Source organism: Bos javanicus, chromosome 8 (genome assembly GCF_032452875.1).
Source record: "Bos javanicus breed banteng chromosome 8, ARS-OSU_banteng_1.0, whole genome shotgun sequence".
Lineage (NCBI taxonomy): Eukaryota > Metazoa > Chordata > Mammalia > Artiodactyla > Bovidae > Bos > Bos javanicus.
In genome coordinates this window covers 90,320,532-90,342,049 of record NC_083875.1, presented here as the reverse complement: position 1 = coordinate 90,342,049, position 21,518 = coordinate 90,320,532, and the positions used below count along the sequence as shown (strand labels likewise).

General features: G+C 38.1%; 1 protein-coding gene and 1 pseudogene across 5 annotated transcripts in view; one reads left to right on the top strand and one right to left on the bottom strand.

Annotated features, from left to right (window-relative positions):
• SPIN1 (spindlin 1) overlaps positions 1 to 21,518 on the top strand; it is an 82,240-nt gene that overhangs the window by 43,847 nt on the left and 16,875 nt on the right. For all 5 annotated transcript variants that reach the window (XM_061426325.1, XM_061426327.1, XM_061426324.1 and 2 more), the window contains one exon: positions 11,380 to 11,428. In XM_061426325.1, coding sequence (XP_061282309.1) covers positions 11,380 to 11,428 — 49 coding nt within the window. The remainder of the gene's footprint in view (positions 1 to 11,379; positions 11,429 to 21,518) is intronic.
• On the bottom strand, positions 8,627 to 9,398 carry LOC133253353 (small ribosomal subunit protein uS3-like; annotated as a pseudogene).

The following is a 21,518-nucleotide window of genomic DNA, read 5'->3' as shown; positions in this document are numbered from 1 at the left end:
GTGTCACCAGCAGTGTAGGGTTTTCCCATCTGATGGATGAGGAATGGTATCGCTGTAGTTTTAAAGGCCTCTCTGACCTTTTTCTGTTCTTATCTCACCCATTTTTTCTTCTCTGCTTTCTGAAAGTCTTTTAATGTCAGAGATAGTAACTTTTGTCTGTGTTATGACTAATTGATCTTACATGCTGTTGTATGGCATCAGCTTCTTGGAGAAAACCTTTTTGCGACCCTTGTCTCTTGCTCCCATCTGTATGGGTCCCTTAGCCTGCTTCTCGGGATTGTGTTGGACTTCTGACGTGGTTTCTTGAGTCCTCTGTGTCTACAGTGCTTTTCTCTCAATTTCTGGAGTATCTTCCAATAATTTTGAGAGATTTGTTTAAGCTGTAAAATTTTGAGCCCATACGTGAATGTAAATGCCAGTTGGTAATTTATCTGATTACAGAATTCAAGCTTTGAAGTAATTTTATCTCAGTTTTGAAGGCATCACTTACCTCTTGTTAATCTAGCCCAGTGTTGATGGTCAAAGAATAAGTCTAGTACCTCTTTTTTATAAAGAATTTTTTAAAAATAGACTATTTTTGTAGAGCAATTTCAAGTCATAGCAAAATTGAGCCACAGGTACAATGGTTCCTCATATATCCCGTCTCTTCAGTGTTTCCCAGCAGCAGCAGCCCACAGCCACTTGTACTTTTGTTAAATAAATGCGTCTGTTGCAGTGACACATCATCACCCTGAGTCTATAGTTCACCGCAGTGTTCACTCTTGGTGATGTGTGCTCTGTGGGTCTTGACAAGTAATGACACGAATCCTCCCTTGGAGTATCACACAGAGTGGCTTCATGGCCCTAAAATTCCTCTTTGCTATTCATCCCTGCCTCCGCCTTAACCTTTTATTGTCTGACCTTTCATTGTCTCCATAGTTTTTGACTTTTCCAGAATATCATATAGTTGGAGTCATAAAATATGTAAACTTACCAGGTTAGTATTATGGATTTAAGTTTCCTCCATGTCTTTTCATGGCTTGATGGCTCTTTTTTCTTTCAGTACTGAATAATCTGTTGTCTGGATATAGTACCAAGTGTTTATCCATTCACCTACTGAAGGATGTCTTGTTGATTGCTTCCAAGTTTTGGCACTTATGAATAAAAGTCCTATGAACATCTATATGTAGGCTTTTATATGGATATAAATTTTCACCTCCTTTGGGTAAGTGTCAGGGAGCATAATTTCTGGGTCATATGGTAAGAGTTTTGTTAGAAACTGCCAAATTTTCATTTCCATCAGCTTTGAATGAGAATTCCAGTTGCTTCACATCCTCTCCAGAGTTTGCTGTTGTCAGTTTCACCATTCTAATAGGTGTATTAGTGGTGTCTCATTGTTTTGAGCCTGTATTTCTCTGATGACTTATGATACAGAGCATCTTTTCATGTGTTTATTTGCCATCTCTGTCTTCTTTAATGAGGTGTATATTAAGGTTTTTGGTTCATTTTTTAAAGGATGTTTATAATTAGTTTGTTTTCTTGTTGCAGAATTTTAAAAGTTGTATATATTATAGATAACAATACTTTATCAGATGTGTCTTTCACAAATATTTTCTTAGCATCTTGACATTGTCTTTCATAGAGCAGAAGTTTTAAATTTTAATTGTCTGACTTATCAGTTATTTTTTTCATGGATTGTGCCTTTGGCATTGTATTGGGTTGGCCAAAATGTTCCTTTGGTTTTAAAGTAAAAATAAAAGACACTTTTTTCATTTTCTTCAAGAACTTTATTGGACGACATATTGTTTTTTGTTCCATTACCTTCTGTAATTTTTTTAAGGCAACTTCATAATTCCTTCTTCCCAAAGCTTTATATCTTGAGCAAAGAACTGTTCCAGGTGCTTTTTACAGTCTTCCAGGGATTTGAAATTGTTTCCATTAAGAGAATTTTGTAAAGACTGAAATAAATGGAATTTTGAAGGTGCAGTGTCTGGTGAAATGGTGTATGAATCAGAAGTTCCCAGCAAAGCTGTTACAGTTTTTGCCTGATCATCAAAGAAACATGCGATCTTGTGTTATCCTGATGAAAAGATTATGTGTTTTCTGTTGACTAATTCTAGATACTTTTTGTCAGGTGGTCTAATTGGGAGCAGTGCTTGTCGGAATTGTTTGATTTTCCAGAAGGAGCTCATAATAGAGGACTCCCTTCCAAATCCCACCATATATACTATATAATCTTTGGATGAAGACCAGCCTTTGGTGTGGTGGTTCCTTTTGCTTGTCCCACAATCTCTTCCAATTATTATTCAGTGTCTACTTTTCATCACTCGTCACAGTTTGTTTTAAAAACAGAATGTTTTCATTACGTTTAAGTAGAATTGCTTGCAGAAATACCGTTTCTTCATGGGGCTTCCCTGGTGATCTAGTGATCAGGAATCCACCTGCCGTTGCAGTGGACATGGGTTTGGTCCCTGGTCTGAGAAGATCGCACATGTTGCAGGACACCTAAGCCTGTTGTGCCACAACTACTGAAGCCCACATGCCTCGAGCCTGTGCTCTGCAGGAAGAGAAGCCCCCACAATGAGAAGCCCTTGGCACTGCAACTAGAGAGTAGCCCCCATTTGCTGCAACTAGAGAAAGCTGATGTGCAACAGCAAAGACCCAGCACAGCCAAAAATATATATGTTTTTTTAATAAAATAAGGTTTTTCCCACTTATGTGAAACCCAAATACCAAAGTGATTAACATAAACCAAACTGGTGCACATGATTTTCAGCACTTGATTTGGATGTTTTGAGTATGTTGGCTGTCTCCCACGTGGTATAACATTGATCTTTCTCAGTTAATGTCTGGGTTTAATGGCTATCAACTTCAACTGGTCTCTCTGATAAGTCACAGCACCTTCTCCATACACTGCACAAATCAGTTGTGTTTTCTTGAAATAATAAAGTTTTCTTCTGTCTTCAGTATTAAAATGACTGGAAATGGCTACACAAAATTTCACCAATTTTGATAAGTTTTTTTTTTTTTTTTATGCACACTGAGATGACAACGGTCACAATACAGTCTAACAGAATTGTTTCAAATGAAGTTAAAGACAGCTAAGCACTACCACAGCCATCTTATAGGAAAACTGAATGAACTTTTTGGCAGACTCAGTATCTAAAATGTGTTCAACATAACCAAGGTTATCTAGATTTTCTCCTATTACTACCTTTTAGGGATTTTATATTTTATAGTTTTTAATTTTACATTCAGGTATATGATCTGTTACGAGTTCATTTTTGTGGTGGATGTAAGGTCTGTGTCTAAATTCACTTTTCTGCATGTAGCAGTCCAGTTGTTCCAGCACCATTCGTTGAAAACACTGTCTTCGTGTGTATTACCTTTGTTCATTTGTCAAAGGACAGTTGACTGTATTTATGGAGGATCTCTTATGGGCTTTCTATTCTGGTTTTTTTTTTTTTTTTTTTTTGATCTGTTCATTCTTTCACCAATTCTTTTACACTGTCATAATTAATGTAGCTGTATCAAGTCCGATAATGTCCTCCAGTTTTGTTTTTCAACTTCAGTATCCTGTTGGTTGTGTCTTTTTGCCTCTCCATTAAAAACTCTAGAATTAGTTTGTTGATATCCTCAAAATAACTTGCTAGGAATTTGATTGGGATTGCGTTTAAAACCTATGGATCAAGTGGGGAAGAGCTGACATCTTGATATTGAGTCTTCCTGTCCATGAGCATGGAATATTTATCCATTTAAATGGTTCTTTAATTTCTTTGATCACAGTTTTGTAGTTTACCTCATATATATACTTTGTATGTGGAATCAGTACTGATGTCTTCTTTCATCTTTTGTACTAGTGATTTGTATCTTCTTAGTTAGCACAGCTAGAGATTTATCAGTTTGGATCTTTTTGAAGAACCAGGTTTTGATTTTGTTGATTTTTTTTCTCTCTTGACTTGTAATTTAAGTTTTGTTGATTGCTAAGTTTTATAGTATCTGCTTACTTTGCATTTAATTTGCTCTTCTTTTTCTGGTTTCCTAAATTGAAAGCATAGATTTTTGGTTTTAAATCTTTCCTCTTTTCCAATATATGCATTTCATTTAGTCCTATAAGTTTTCCTTTAGTTAGTATCAGTCACTCAGTCATGTCCAACTCTTTGCAACCTCATGGACTGTAAACTGCCAGGCTCCTCTGTCTGTGGAATTCTCCAGGCAAGAATACTGTAGTGGGTTGCCATTCCCTTTTCCAGGGGATTATCCCCAACCCAGGGATCATCTCCTGCATTGCAGCCAGATATTTTACCATCTGAGCCACCTGGGAAGCCCAAATACCCCTTTAAGCACTGCTTTATCTGAATCCCACAGATTTTAGTAAATTGTACTTTTGTTTTCATTTAGTTCAAAATATTTTTGTCTTAAAATTTCATCTTCAAACCATGTATTTAGAAGAGTGTTATTTAATCTCTGAGTATTTGGGGATTTTCCAGCTGTCTTTCTATTACTGAGTGTAGATCTCATTGTGGTCTGAGGACATTTCTTTTATCCTCTTTTAAATTTGTTAAAGTGTGTTTGCTGGTTCACGATATAGGCCCTCTTAATGAATACTCCAAGGGATCTTGAGAAGAAGGTATATTCTTCAGTTGTTGGGTAAAGTGCTATATATATGTCAGTTTTATCCATGTGATTAATGGTAGTATTGGGTTCAGCTGTGTCTTTTTCCAATTTTCTTAAGGCTGAAGCTGTCCATTTCTGATAGATATAGTGAAGTGTTTTCAACTGTGATAGTGAATTCATCTATTTCTCCTTGTAGTTCCTATGGGTTTTTGCCTCAACTAGTTTGATGCTCTGTTGTTAGGTACATACACATTAAGGATTGTTATGTCTTGTTGGAGAATTGAGACCATAATTGTTACATAATGCTTTTCTCTATCCCCAGTGAAATTTTTTGCTCATAAATCTCTCTGAAATTGGCAGCTCAGTTGGTAAAGAATCCACCTGCAATGCAGGAAACCTGAGTTCGATCCCTGGGTTGGGAAGATCCCCTGGAGAAGGGAAAGGCTACCCACTCCAGTAGTCTGGCTTGGAGAATTCTGTGGACTGTGTATAGTCCATGGGATCACAAAGATTCGGATACGACTGAGTGAGTTTCACTTTTACTGGGAAGCCCAAATGCCCCTTTAAGGGCTTTCTCTTGATCCTTGTTACCTTGGTACCTCTTTCTCCATCTGTTTACTTTCACTCTGAATATATCTTTGTTTTTAAAGTGAATTTCTTACAGAAAATCTACAATATGGTATTGCTTTTTCATTCAGTATGACAATCTCTTTATTAGAGTGCTTACTTAGACCATTGGCATTTAAGGAGATTACTGGATTAATATCTGCCATACTTATTGCTATATTGCCCTTGTTCTTTGTTCATATTTTTGTCTTCTACTCTTTTTCTGCCTTTTAAGGTTTTTTTCTTGCTTATTAATTTATGGCTGCACCGTGTTGTCATTGCTGTGCACAGCCAAACTTCCAGGTTCTATGAGTGGGTGCTACTTCCCAGTTGCAGTCCTCAGGCTTCTCGTGTGGGGACTTCTCTTGCTGCAGAGCACAGGCACTCAGGCATGCAGGCTTCAGTAGCTGCTGCGGGCTTCAGTAGTTGTGGCACTTGGGCTCTGGAACGAGCAGGCTTCAGTGGTTTTGGTGGGTTGGCTCAGTACTTGTGGCTCACAGGCTTAATTAGTTGCCCTATGGTATATGTGATCTTCCCAGACAAGGGATAGAACCCATGTCCCCTCTATTGGTAAGCAGATTCTTAACCACTAGACTAAAAGGCAAATCCCCTTTTATGGTTTTAATTGAGCATTGTGCTTGATTCCCTTTACTCTCTTTTCTTACCTTGTCAATTATACTTTTTAAAAAAACTTTCAGCTCTAGAGTTTGCAATATACAACTAATTCTGGTATACTGTCAAATAATGTGGTAGAGCTTCATTGGCAGTGCAAATATCTTGTAACAGCAAAGTATTCTAATTCTTCCGCTCTAGTCCTTTGTATTGTTGTCTTTTGTTTACATATAAGCTCCATAATCATCTAGTACATTGTTGCTAATATTACTGTGAACAAAATGTTATCAGTTCAATTAAAAATCAGAAAAATAAAAAGTTTTTATATTACTTTCACTTATTCTGTTTCTAATGTTCTTTCTTTATGTAGATCTGAGTTTCAGAGCTATCTTGTTTTTCTTCTCTTTGAATAATTTCTTCTAACATTTTTTGAAGGGCATATCTACTGGCAACAGATTCCCTCATCTGTGTTTGAGCAAGTCTATTTCTCTCACTTTTGAAGGATACTTTTGCAGAATATAAAATTTTAGGTTTTTTCTTTCTTTTCACTATAAATATTTCACTCCAGTATCTTTTTGCTTCCATGCTTTCTGAGGAGAAGTAGGATCTAATTCTTAATTTTGCTTTTTTTTAAATTGTGGCTTCTTAAGAGGTTTTTTTCTTTATCTTTGATTTTTCTCACATTTGAATATGAAAAGCCTATTTAGGTTTTATTTTGTTTCCTTGGCACTTTTCCTGGTTGGTGTTCTCTGCGCATCCTTGTCTGTGGTTTGGTGTCTGACATTAATTTGGGGCAAATTGTCATTACTACTTTACATATTTTTCCCTGTTTCTTTCTTATCTTTCTGATATTCTCATTATGTACATATTATACTTACGTTGTTATTTAACAGTTCTTGGATATTTTGTTTTTCCCTGCATCTTTATCTTTTTTTTCTCTTTACTTTTCAGTATTGGAAGTTTCTTTTGACATATCTTCAAGCTCAGAAGTTGTTTCCTTAGCTGAGTCTATTTGGTCTACTAATGAGTCTATCAAAGCATTCTTCATTTCTGTTTTGGGGTTTTTGATTTCTGCTGTGTCTTAAATCTCTTTGATTTTTAAAAAATATTATTTTGGTTATGCTGGATCGTCTTTAGGACTTCCCTGGTGGCTCAGACGGTAAAGTGTCTGCCTACAATGCGGGAGACCCAGGTTCGATCCTTGGGTTGGGAAGATCCTCTGGAGAAGGATGTGGCAACTCTTGCCTGGAAAATCCCATGGATGGAGGAGCATGGTAGGCTACTGTCCATGGGGTCGCAGGCTTTTCATTGCAGTGGCTTCTCTTATGTGGAGTCCTGGCTCTAGGCCAGTGGGCTCAGTAGTTGCTGTTCCTGGGGTCTGTCTAGAATACAAGCTCAATAGTAGTGGCAATAGGGGCTTAGTTGTTCTACAGTATGTAGTATCTTCCCAGACCAGGGATCAAACCCGTATTTCCTGCATTGGCAGTGGATTCTTTACCACTGAACCATCAGGGAAGCCCATCTGCCATGTCTGTCTGTTTTTTCTTAAACATTCCATTTTTCTGCTTATATTACTCATTTGCTCTTATTTATTGTCTACTTTTTTCATTAGAGCCTCTTAGAGGGTGGAGATATTGATTAATATCCTCTGTACTAAGGAGGAACTTTGAGACCAAAAGTGAAGTGGGCATAAAGTGTGATTATGAAATTTAGTGTGGGTTGACAGGATCGGCTGGACGACCATCCATGGGCATTTGCAGCTGCACTTCATATGGCTGAAAGGGCTCTTCTAGAGATGCTTCGGGTAGATTTGATCTCTGTTCAGCTGCTCACTCATCAGTGTATGTCACATGCTGGATGAAACTGAGGGGGAATGGCACTCTTAGCATTTGGGATCGTGTTTGGCACTTTTTATCTGTGAAGTAGAATGGACAGCCCTGTACAGACCAACTGACCTTTTTCGTTTATCTTTTTAGAATTGTTATGTAATTGCAGAAATTTATGTTTAAAAACTGCATGTCTTGATGTAATGCCAAGGAGAGAACTTTGCGATAACCCAGAAGCCTTCTTCCTCCACCCAGGTGGATTATGTTACTTAGTGTGAATTTTGATCAATATGGTATATATTTTGAAGCACTCTGTAGATATTGATAAGTTGTTGTTTTCTTATTCAAAATATTTGAATTTTCATTGTGACTTAGTGTTTGAAACATGAAGTTTTAAAAGATTGTTTAATTTTCAAATATTGGGGTGTTTACGAATATTTATTTCTAATTTAATTCTGATGTAGTCAGAGGACTTATTTTGTATGGTTTGACATTAAGTGTATTGAGAGTTTGTATTCTGAGTAGCATATGGTGTATCTGGGTTAATGTCCCATGTGAACTTGGAAAAAAGGTTTATTTTGGCATTACTGGATTGACATTCTGTAAATGTCATCTAAGCCTAGGTGGCTGTGATGTTTAGGTCTTCTATATCCTTTTCTTATATTCTTACCCACTTGTTATATCAATTAGTGAGAAGTGTTTATATTGTTAAATATGAGTATGTCCGTTTTTCTTATTCTATCAGTTTTTGCTTTATATATTTCAGTATACTATAATTAGGTTTATATACTTTTAAGATTGTTATAGCTTCCTTTATTATTTTTGACTGTGCTACATGACTGTGGGATCTTAGTTCCCTGACCAGATATTGAACTCAGGCCCTCAGTAATGAGAACTGGGAGCCCTAACCATAGGACCACCAGCCCTGTTGTGGCTTCTTTTTTTTTTTTCTTTTTCGTATTTTAAAAATATTTTATTAAAAATCTTTATAGAGCAACATCCAGGCTCCAGACCCAGGGGTCAAGGAAATCTGTCTTGCCTTGGTTTACCGGCTAGGGCATGGCATGCAGCTCTGGCTTCCCACTTTTCTGTTCATGTGATTAGTAGGCAGCATTTTCATCTCTGGGTTCCAGAGTGTTCCAGTGATCAAGCAAAGGCTTCTTAGGGCCAGTCTTACTGGTTGGGTCCCAAGGCAGCATGATCTTTTACCTTGATGCCCAGCACACCCTGTCTGAGCAGCACGTGGCGTGCGGAGGTGTCAACATAGTAGTTAACAGGGTCCTCACTGTGGATCATGAGGCCATCCACAAACTTCATGGATTTAGCCCTCTATCCTTGGAGTTTCCCAGACACCACGACCTCACAGCCTTTGGCCCCATGATGAACCTCAGCTCACCGTAGTAGGCCCTTCGCACAGTAAGGCCTCCTGGGAGTCTGTAATGCAAAGACTCTGCCTGGACAATGGCACACAGATTTCCTGTGGCTACCTTTTCAGCATATAGCGCTACAGTGCACTCAGGGAAGCCACATCTCTTCTGAACCACAACAGTGAATTCGTGGATCCGCCAGCCCTCCTTACCAAGAGCATTCTCTGTCCTTGTGGCCATGATAATGATTTCTGTCCTGGTTGGTGTAACTCGGACCTCAACTCCAGAGTACCCATCTTCAGCCATCTCCTGAGTGAGAAACTCGTTCAGTTCAGCTTTGAAGATGCGGTCTTCTTCAAAGACAGACTCTCTTGGAAATCTGCACTGCCATCTTACCTCCCACACCCCGGAAAGGAAAGAGTGTTGCAGCTTCTTAATTGACTCTGTTATCATTTTGGAATATCCTTTTTGATGCCTGATACATTTGATTTTAATAATTGTTTCTTCCTTCTTTGTATAGTCTCTTAATTGATGTATTTAAACTATATTTAGTGAAATAATATTGTTGGGGTTGGAAAGATTTTTGCTATACATAGTATTCACAAGTAGATTGTTTTCTTTATCTTGGCAGCACCTTAAAGATTTATTCCACTGTTTTTTTCTGGCCAACATTGTTTCTGACAACAAATCTGGAGCCACTATTTTGTTTGCCTAAATTTAAGATGTCTTTTATTGTTCAGCTGGTTAAAAGTATTTTCTGTGTCACTGGTTTTCAGAAATTGGTTAGAATGTGCCTTGTGGTTTTTCCCTTTGTTTTTTATCTTACTTTGGCTTCATTGACCTTGTTGGTTCTATGTTTATGTATTTATCACATCTGAAAACCTTTCTGCCATTATTTTTGTCAGACTTTTTCTTCACTCCTCTGTTCTCTTTTGTGGAGTCCGTTTTGTTTATGCTGGGCCGGTTGCTATTGTCCTAGAAGTCACTGAGGCTGTTTGTGTTCTATTTTGGATATGTTGTGTTACAATGTCTCATATTCACTGCTTTTTTTATTTGTGGGGTCTGATCTGCTACTAACCACATCCAGTGGATTTCTTTTTTTCTTCTTCATTTTGGATCATATATTTTTCATCAGTTTCATTTATTTCTTCTCCTTCCCCCATTCATCTGTTTTAAGTGTTTATGTCTTCCTCTAACTGTTTGAGCATAGTTATTAATCATTCTTTTAGCATCTTTGCTTGCTAATTACATTGTTTCGGTTGTAACCTGTTTGCTTATGGGGTTGCAGTTTGCTGCTTTCCCACAGACCTAGTTCTTGGAGTTGGGGCGTTGGACATCTGAAGTATCCAACCCAGTTGTGGAGCATTGGGTTTTACTGGTGTCCTTTAACTGAATATTGGAGCTTTGTTTTGGCAAGCAAGTTCTGGGATGTGTCTGTAGCAGCTTTTCTTCTTAGGGCTGCTTCATCCTCCTGCCAAGGGATTATCTTTATGGTTTTTCCTGATTATCCTGTGTGTTGAAAGAGGTGGCTAGATGGAGTTTGAACAGCTCTCATGCCTTTGCAAGTTAGTATCTAGCCAAAGACTAAAGACCACCATACCTTTTCCAGATGTTTGGCGCTCCCTGTGAGATCTCGTTCCTTGCCAGCACTCTGACCCACGACTCCCAGCCCACCTCGCCTCCTTAGCTTCCATCTGACTCTCAGTGTAGCACAACCTCAGTGTTCTTGGTTACCCTTCATGCACCATTGTCCTCAAATGGTTCTTGGGATGCACTTGGTTGGTGTAGGGGCCCTTGGGTGGGTTTTCTGCTCCCTGGTTCCATAGTCCCGTGCTGCCTCTTGTCCTGATGTCTGGGTCCAGATGTTTCATATCTCTTGTCCCATTTTCTAGTTGTTTGTGGCAGGAAGATGAGTTCTATACCTTTTAGTACTTTATGACTAGGATTGTCACTTTTTTGGCTGTAGTTTTTATCCATGTGATTTTGCTTTTTGTGTGTTCTATGGCCATTTTAGGCAGATAAACTGCTCTTACTGTCATTTTATCTTCCCAGAACCCCTTATCTTCCGTTTAAAAGATAAGTAAGCAAATGGTTTTCTTACATTTTGGCTGTTGTGGGTTTTTTTTGTTGTTGTTTTTTGGCCACATCTTGTGGCTTGTGAGGTTCTGCAGTGTTCCCTAACCAGGAATGGAACCTGGTACCTTTGGCATTGAAAGCAGAGTAGTACAGAGTCCTAACCCTAGGCCATCAGGGAATTCCCTTGTGGTTTAATTTCATACTTTATATGGCAGTTTTTCGTAAGTTAACTTTTTCCTGAGTTTGAGCTATTTTTTAATCCAGTTTTCATTGACGTATACTCACTTCTCTTTTAGGCCATGCTGGTGTATCTGCAAGCATGATGAAGAAAAGGACATCCCACAAGTAAGCGGTTCTGAAACTTGCCTTTTTATTTATTTATTTTTCATTAATTAATTTTTATTAGAGGATAAATACGTTAAACATTGTGATAGTTTTTGCCATACATTGACATGAATTGGCCACGGGTGCACATGTGTCCCCCATCCTGAATCCCACTCCCTCGTTTCTTCCCACCCCGTCTCTGGGTTGTCCTAAAGCACCGGCTTTGAGTGCCCTGCTTCATGCATTGAACTTGCACTGGTTATCTGTTTTGCAGAAACTTGCCTTTTTAGATAGCACACTGTGGCCTTTGGTTACATGGGCTGTGAGGTCATCTCTGTGAGACCCTCTCTTGAACCCTCTGCGCAGCCAGCCTCACATGGAGCCTCGCTGCACACTGAGTAACGGTGTGCCTTCTTGCCCCTGTTCATCGAGGACCTAGCTAGCACTCTGCCAGGCACACTCACTTCTTCATAAAATTTTCAAATGAATGAGGATATTGTAATGTAGAGAAAGCGTATTCATGTTGAAAGATAATTTTAAGTGACAAATGTGGTATGAATCTTAAATTCTGTAGGTACTAGAGAGTAAAGGCAACTTTTTTCCTTCCTGCAATTTTTTTGTATGTGTATAGTTATGTCCAAAAAGAAAATTTACTATCTTAAACAACAATATCCACTGGTACTGTGGTACTGTGATGGCTACTGCACCGTGAAATCCTGACAAATAACTATGATTGTGTGAGTGTTCATCATAAGGTTGTTAAATATGGGAGATCCTCATTGTGACCCTAGCACCTTCCAAGACTGATTATACAATTAATTATTTTCAAATTATTCATATTGAAATGCTTGTGCCTCTTGGTCACCACTCTGTAGTAGCAGAAGAGTGTGAGAGTCCTCTGGGCTGTTATAGAAGGTCTGGATGAATAAAGGTGCCTTTCATTAATTGTTGGTAGTTAAACCAAAATATGTCTCTATTTAAAGGAAAACTTGGATATGTAATGTAAATATATGTGATACTCAGTTTAAGAAATGACTTGAAAAGCAAAAATATGAAGATAGGGCAAGTCCTGAGGTTTGATAAAACATTTCTCAAATTTCACTTATTTGCCCATCATCTTCACAGTTCTGTCATATATAGTGATCTAATAATTTATGTAATATATCTCCACTCATTATCTTTACCATAAGTAGTAAACTATCTCTTGGCATAAATAGAAGGTAATGAAAAAAAAACTTAAATATAATGGGAGATGAAAGCAAATTACACATTAACTTTGCAAAACTAGCTTTGTTCATCTTTTTTCCCCTAAAAAGGAATAAATTCCTATGCATTTGATTTTTGAAGTTCATACATGTGCAGCTAAAGAATCTCTCATCTCATCTGTTACATGATTCAGGAAACGTGATCTAGGGCTTTAATATGAGGTGTGCTTGTCTCATTTAAAGAGTAGAAGTTTTGAACATAGCAAAAAGGAGAAGTTGAAAAGTTACCAGTCATTTTCCTATTTTTTTCTGATGTCAGTGCAAATTTGAGGATGGGTGGGGTGGAAAAAAACTGAAACAGAAGTTTCCGCATATCACAAATGAAAGCTGTTAACTGTTGTCCTTGAATGGGTAAGTGGGGATGATGGGTGGTGGAGAGGCTGGCCTTGGAGTGGGAAGCCCCACTGGCCCAGCTGTGGGCTTTACCAAATCCCTCGTATGCCTAACACTCAGCTTAACTTGATTAAGTCATGGTGTTGGACTGGAACAGTGAGGTTTTTGGGTTTTCATTACAGATGAAGTGTTTATAGCAAACAGATACAGGAAAGCAGAACTTGGAGCCTCGCTCTCTCCTTGCCTGCCTCCACTGTGGCCCTCCAGAGAGTAAGGTGCTCAGACTCCTTGTGTGCAGCCACTGACCCGTGGTCATGCCTCCTCTCGCTTTCCGTGTTGGTACAGGGGGGCTGTGCAATAACAACTCGATGTGCACATGCCTCTGCTTGCTTGAGAGAGTCACAGGAACACCCAGGAGACAAGGGCTGGCAGAGCCCATGTCCTGCAAATGGCATCTCCTATCTCCGTGGGTGTGAGGGGATTCTGGTAATCAGGTCCAAAGTGCTTGGAGCAGTGTCTCTGCACCCAGAAATGTTGCATAGCTGAGTCTCGTTCTCATTTTTTGAGGTAAATAGAAACTTTTGTGCTTCTTGTGAGCCAGGGTTCTTGGTCTATTTTGGGGACAGGCTGGTGGACATTTCTTTTCTGGCTTCCCAGGAGGTTGTTTGGGAGTTATCTCCTAACTGAAGGCACATCTTGAAGGCAGGTGTAGTTGGGGGCAAATAAGGTGGATGTAGCTGTAGTGATTCTTTGTTTTAGTTTTCAAATATGGATCTGGCTCTTTTTCTTCCTTAATTTGAATAGTCGATAGATTTACATTTCAGGGAGGTGTGACTGGGCTTTGGTATCTTTTCCACTAATGTACATTTGAAAAATGGATCAGGACCTGTTAACACACTGAATTGAGGATTTCTAGGGAATGTTTTCCTTTTTCTAAGACACCAGTACTAGTCACCAACCAAGGCTGTCACTGTGCTCCTTCCCCTCCTCCTCCTCTTGTCCCTGGGGTAGTCTCATTCATGACATCCCTTGTCAAGTAGGGACCTTGAATCCTTCTATGCGAAGAGAGTTTGAGTCTGTGGTCATCACATCTAAGAAATAGCTAGGATACAGCAACAGGACAGTATGATTCTGGAACCTATAGTAACTATTGATACCACGTCCTGTTTCCTGAACTGTATGTTTTGTTGTCTCGCATATGAAAAATATTTCTGTCACAAGCACACAGACCTAGATCACAGTTGGAGCAAGCATCTAAATGAACCATGGTATTGACAATGATAAACTGGTCAAATGTGAAATACTTTTTAATCAATTTGCCAGTAGCTCGGTTACTCACACCAGTGAAAGTGAATAGTGCTTTGGAAAACCCCTTGAGGCATTTGGATGCTTGCCATGGACGTCTCTGAATACTCTCAGTGTGCACAGTGTGTAGACAAAATAATGAAAAGGCCAGAGTGATTTGGATAGAAAACTTGACTTTCTCCATCCTGTTTTTTTATTGTTGGTTTAAGCTGGGAATGCCAGTTTCAGCTGTAGAACTCTTAACAAGCAACAAGTACTAGAGAAGCAGTTTTTTTCTATTTGCTGCTGTGCATCTTGCAAAAAGACAATTATTTTGACTTAGTTTCTTTTGAAATCTGCTGGAACACAGTAAGGAAGCTGCTTTTATCTCACAGTATTAAAAAAATAAAAAAATTAGGAAAGAGATCAGTTAATTCATACACCAAAGTATGCAGTATATGGCTGTCATTACTGGTTTATTATAGGAGAATTATAATAGTTAAAAATGTAAGAAGTACGGTGCCTTTAAATATTGACTATAAAAGTAAGATATTTACTGATGAGAAATGGTACTCAACTTAAGTCATTAAGGGAGTCTAGATAAAGGGTGAAAGGCCTTTCAGCACAGATTTTGTTTCTTAAATCGACATATAATTAAGTTCTACAGTGTTCTAGGTGTATGACATAGTGTTTCACAACTTTTAAAGATTATACTCCATTTACAGTTATTATAAAAATATTGGCTAGATTCCTTATACTCTACAGTATATCCTTGTTTGTTTTATACACAGGAGTTTATACTTAATCTCCTGTTTCTGTTTTGCCCCTCCACCTTCCCTTTCCTTACTGGTAACCACTAGTTTGTTCTCAGGAATTCTGTTCTTGATGACAGAATAATTGGAATGGTACTTTCAGTACCATTATTTAAAGTATTGAGCAAAGTACAGAAGTGTTTTCTATAGTCTTGGTTTTCCTTTTTGGGAACTTGGATGTATAGAAGTTACTGTTTATTCTGGATCAGTTCTGCTACCAAAGGTGTGGGACCTAGGTGAGCAGTGCACTTGGAAGCTTGTTAGAAAGTCTTTGGTTCTTCTTCAGGCCTGCAGAATAGAATGGAACCCAGAGTTTCTGGGACAGGCTTGGGTAACTGTTTTCAGAAACTGTAGGTGATTTGATGCATGCCTGAGTTTGAGAAGAACTGGCCTAAACCATCATCAGAACTGATATCTTAAAGCACATCAGATAACAAAGTCAAGTAGTTTGGAAATTAATATACACAATTACAGCAATGAAAGGTGATTGGATGCTGTATACTTGGTCAACATTTACTCCCATTGAAACTATAGGAAAAGCTGTTTATAGCTTATGGAGATGACAAGGAAAGTGATTATAGATGTTTAGTTCTGGTTTCTCTACTTTTATCCTTGAATTGTTTGGATCCTGACACAATACAGCCTTTTATTTGCCCTTGGAGCTATAATTCCATGTGTCCTCAGTTGAATGAGATGTCTTGGTATTTGTTTATAATATTGCTGTTTGTTTATTGACTACCTGGTAAGTGATAGTTAAGAATACTTTAGACTTTTTCCCCCAAGAAAATGCCAGACAGTAAGGCTATTAAAAATAACATATCCAAGGAGAACATGCAAAGCAAAATCACCATATTCCAGAAACTCTCATTTTAAATTTTAAAAAGTTAGTTGCTTTAAATTGTTAATCTTACATCCCTTTTTGTACTGGCTTGTGGGATCTTAGTTCTCCAACCAGAGACTGAAACTCAGCCTTCAGTTGTGAAAGTTTAAAGTCCTAACCACTGGACCACCAGGGAACTCCCTGTACTGTTCTTTTTAAAAATATGTTTATTTTCTGTTCTGTTTTGTTTATTTTTGGCTGCACTGGATCTTTGTTGCTGCAACATGGACTTTCTCTAGCAGGAGCGGGGCTACTCTCTCGTTGTGGCACACAGGCTTCTCATTGCAGTGGCTTCGCTTGTAGATCGTGGGCTCTAGAGCACGAGGGCTTCAGCAGTTGCAGCACGCGGGCTCAGTAGTTACAACATGCAGGCTCTAGAGTGGCAGCTCAGTAGTTGTGATGCATGGGCGTAATTGCTCCATGGCATGTGGGATCTTCCGGACCAGGGATCAAGCCAGTGTCCCCTGAATTACAAGGCAGGTTCTTAACCACAGTGGGACCATCATGGAAGCCCCATACTGTTGTTAGATTGAACTACCTAGAGATATGACCATCTAAGTGTGTTTTTTATCTTTTTGTATCTTCTGCCAGTTATCTGACATGTTCTTATTGTTTACTTTTATATGTACTATTTCAACTCATGTAAGTAAGCTTTAATTTTTATTAAAATTTTTCTTACTGATTTTTGAATCTGAATTAGTGATTAGAATTAAAAAACAAAAAAGTTTGTTTAGTATGTAATTTTTAACTTCTCTAGTATGGAAAATTTCAAATACACAGAAAAATAGTAAATATTTTTTCACTCTTAACATTAATAATTACTAGTTTAACATACTTAAAAATATTTTAAAACAATACTTGTAAACTTTGGCTGTAAGGGTATTTGAACAGTTTGGACATTCAGGGAGCAGTAATTGGAAAGCTTGGCTTACGATTTTTAGAAGTATTGTATTATTCTAATTACCGTTTTTGACTTTAGTATTCATTGAGGCATCCGTTCATTCTTTTCTTTTTTCTTTTTCTTTTTTATGGAGCTGCACTTTGCTGTGCAGCTCCTAGTTCCTCAAACTCGTGCCCCCTGCAGTGGAAGCTCGGAGTCCCAACCACTGGACCTCCAGGAAGTCCCATCTGTTCATTCTTTCCTGCCTCTACCTTTTCAATCAAATTAAGTTGTTCATTAAATAAATTTGGCAAAAATGGTATCTATATTAGATCTTTAATTCTTTTAGAATTTAGTGAAATGGTATTCTAAAAATGAAATTACTCTTGACTAAAAAGGCAACAGAAATAAAATTTGGAATTTATAATGCTAATATGTATAAATCTATTTTTATGTATAGTTTCTTGCAGAATTAGGAATCAACTGCATTAATTTAAGCATAATTACAAATTGTATTTTATCTGCCTATAAAAGTACAGTACTTAAATCATAAAAAATTTTGAAAATAACAAGTGAATGCAGGGAAAGGCAGCTTAATTATTTTTGATCCACCTTCATCCAGAGACTATGCCTGTCAATAATTTAATGTATGTTTTAAAAGTTTTTTTCCCTACATATCTGTTTGAATGATTGTGTATATATTTAAAATGTGTTTATATTATTTCTGTGATTTTAATAGCTATGTAGTTATTCATCATATAGATAAGTATTACTTACTAAATCAGTGAGACCTATTGAACTTCATATTCAGTTTCCCGTGGTACAAGCACTGCTCAGAACATACTGTTTGCTGTAGTTTTGTGCTTGTCCATTGTTTTCTTTTGATCAATTCCTAGACATGAAATCACTGAGACAATGGATGCCAGATTATTTGTTCACTAGGAGGGTTGTATTTATTCTATAAGCAGATAGAAAATAGTACTTCACCGTAATTTACATTAAGTTTGCAGTTTTTGTTACTGATATAGAAAGATCATCCCACCAACAGATCAGAACACTGAGAAATCTCTGCAGGATACACAGCAGACAGGAATAGATTTATATCAATATAAAAGCTTAGCTAAGCTAAGGAACTCTCAACAACTTTGAGTTGAAAAAGAAGACCTCCAAAAAGTTGAATGTTCAAACTAGACCGTAGCGTCTATTCAGGTTAGAGACAGCACAGGCTGGCTGCAGTTCCCTTTGTCATTATGGTGAGAGAAACCAGCTGCATTAGGCAGTAGGTGTTCACCTTATCTCCCCTGGCTTGAAGTTGCCACACAGTCTCAGCTGCTCTGAAATGACCTAGGTCCTGGCTGCTTTTACAGAACCTATACTTCATACTGAGAACTCAGAGACCCTGACTTGGCCTGAAGAAACACATCTCAGCTACGGTTACCACTTTATATCTTTCCTTGCATCTGAAAATATGGACACCAAGAATCATCAGGCACCTGAGGAACTCTGACAGCACCAAAGAAAGTCATACATAGAACAGGAGAGTTAACCTTGCTCTCCTGCAGGTGTGAAGAATGCTGCCACTCAGATGGCAGCAGATGCAACAAAGACAAGGCTCAACCCAGAAGTTCATAAGGAATCCAGAAAAGTGAAAATTATCCTCATATCAGGTGTTGCACTCATTACAAAGAAAAATCATTTAAGATAAAGAAATGATCAATTCATATAAATCAAAATATTAGGTAAGATATTCAATAGATAGGCTAAAATTCAAGCCTGTTTTACCTAATTCAAGAAATTGACCAAGTCTTAGTAAGGGATACTTAGACACATGTCACGAGTCCTAGGGACATTTCAGAATCTAGTAACAAACAAAATTCTAAAAGCAGCTAGAAGAGGGAGATGGATTACCCTCAAAGGAGCAAGGATCAGATTGGCATTTGGTATCTGTGACTCTGGAAGATAAAAGACAATGAAAATACCTTTTTGCAATAAAGGTACTGAAGGCAAAGGGAATTTGAGCCTGCCTTGCATACCTAGGCAAGTCAAGGATAAGAACAAAATAACAGTATTTTGAGGCTTCCAAGAATTTGTAGTTTGCATTTGTGAACCCTGTCTGACTACCAGAGAATATATCTAGAAAAACCAAATATACATGAGAAAAAAATAAATGCTGCAAAAATTTGTTGCAAAAAGCAACAAAAATCCTCTTTGTTTGCTACTGAATAAGGGAATGTTTTTTAAAAATTATTTTTAAGATAGTAGCAACCTGTAGGCAAGTCAGGAAGCAACAGTTAGAACTGGGCATGAAACTGGTTCCAAATAGGAGGAGTACCTCAAGGCTGTATATTGTCACCCTGCTTATTTAACTTATATGTGGAGTACATTATGAGAAACGCTGGGCTGGAAGAAGCACAAGCTGGAATCAAGATTGCCAGGAGAAATATCAATAACCTCAGATGTGCTGATGACAGCACCCTTATGGCAGAAAGCAAAGAAGAACTAAAGAGCCTTTTTGATGAAAGTGAAAGAGGAGAGTGAAAAGGTTGGCTTAAAGCTCAGCATTCAGAAAGCGAAGATCATGGCATCCAGTCCCATCACTTCATGGCAAATAGATGGGGAAACTGGAAACAGTGGCTGACTTTGTTTTTTGGGGGCTCCAAAATCACTGCAGATGGTGATTGCAGCCATGAAATTAAAAGATGCTTACTCCTTGGAAGGAGAGTTATGACCAACCTAGACAGCATATTAAAAAGCAGAGACATTACTTTGCCAACAAAGGTCTATCTAGTCAAGGCTATGGTTTTTCCAGTGGTCATGTATGGGTGTGAGAGTTGGACTATAAAGAAAGCTGAGCGCCGAAGAATTGATGCTTTTGAACTGTGGTGTTGATGCTTTTGAACTGTGGTGTTGGAGAAGACTCTTGAGAGTCCCTTGGACTGCAAGGAGATCCAACCAGTCCATCCTAAAGGAGATCAGTCCTGGGTGTTCATTGGAAGGACTGATGTTGAAGCTGAAACTCCAATACTTTGGCCACCTGATGCAAAGAGCTGACTCATTTGAAAATACCCTGATGCTGGGAAAGATTGAGGGCAGGAGGAGAAGGGTATGACAGAGGATGAGATGGCTGTATGGCATCATCGACTAAATGGACATGCGTTTGGGTAAACTCTGGGAGTTGGTGATGAAAGGGAGGCCTGGCGTGCTGTGTGGTTCATGGGGTCACGGAGTCGGATATGACTGAACGACTGAACTGAACTGAGCAAAATTAATAACAATTTGGAACAAAAGAGTAAATTTCTGATAGTTTGGTGAAAGTGGCCAGGAAAGCGTTACTAAGGTGCTAAGATGTTTGTTTAAAAATTTTTTTTCCTTCCTTTGCTAAGAATTTTTTTTGTTGTTATTTAAATTTTTTTGGTAATTTTTCGTCTTACTTTGGTTTTAATTGTGTACTTTAGTAGAAAATTGTAAGCTTAATAAGTAGGTTATTTATTTATTTATTTGTATTTTTGACCACGCCATACGGCTTGCAGGAAGTTCCCCAAACCAGGGAGTAATCCAGGCATATTATTACCATGTATTGTGTAACAAAAGTTAATGATTAAAATTCCCTTAAAGAAAGTGAGAAAATAAAATCCATGCAAAAAAGGAAGGGTCGTGTTTCTTCAGAATTAAAGGATATAGGAACACTCTGAATAGGGCTGCTTGCTAGCTAGATTTGAGTCCCTGGTGTTGTTCGGAAGAGGGAGGAGAGTCTCATGTACTTCCACTGGAGGTGACCGGGATGAAAATGCTTGTTCTGAAATGAGATTAAAGAGAGCATCATGCATCTCCCTCTTCAGAAGCAACTGCACGTTACAGAAGAATGCCACTAGTGAGTGTAGGAAGGATGAGTGACTGAACTGCTCTGAGTCTTCCAGTTGCCCTTTTCTGCTGTCAGTTTTGTTGAGAATCATAGTAGTAGAAAATTTCATGCCTCTGAATCTAGGATAGAATCTTTTCTGTTTGTAGTCAGTGTTTTCCAGAGAAACAGCACCGATGTTGTGTGCACAGAGACTGGAGATCAGATCCAGGGAAGAGCTGATATTAATACCTTCAGCTGATTGGATGAGACTCACCTATGTAATGCAAGGCAATCTATCTGCTGATATACATGTTAGTTTTATGTAGAAAAATATCTTCACAGAAAACATTTAGAGTAATGTTTGACTAGGTATCTTAGTACTGTGGCCCAGCCAACTTGACACATTAAAATTAATCATCACACTGGTAAAGATGCTATATTTGCTTATAATTTTGGTAGTAATAATAGAATGTCTGTGAATTATAAAATGGTGCATATGACTGAATTCTTTCTTCAGTGAGTTTTGGGGACCAACCTCTGCCTTTGCTTTGAAGAAAACCTGATCCTGTACACAGGATGAATCACAAGGACTTTTTCCTAAAGATCAAAAGAAGATAGGTAATTGTCTATTTGAAGAAAAATATAATGCTCGAAAAGGTACCTGTATTCTAAAGAAGAAATGTAATCACCTTCGCAGCTGTATATCCCCACAGAGGGCCAGTTGGATGTAGAGGCCCATTTTCAGGGATTATGAAGAGGCCTTGAGTTCACTTTTAGGTTTGAGTATTATTAGTAGTTACAAGTTACTGACTGATA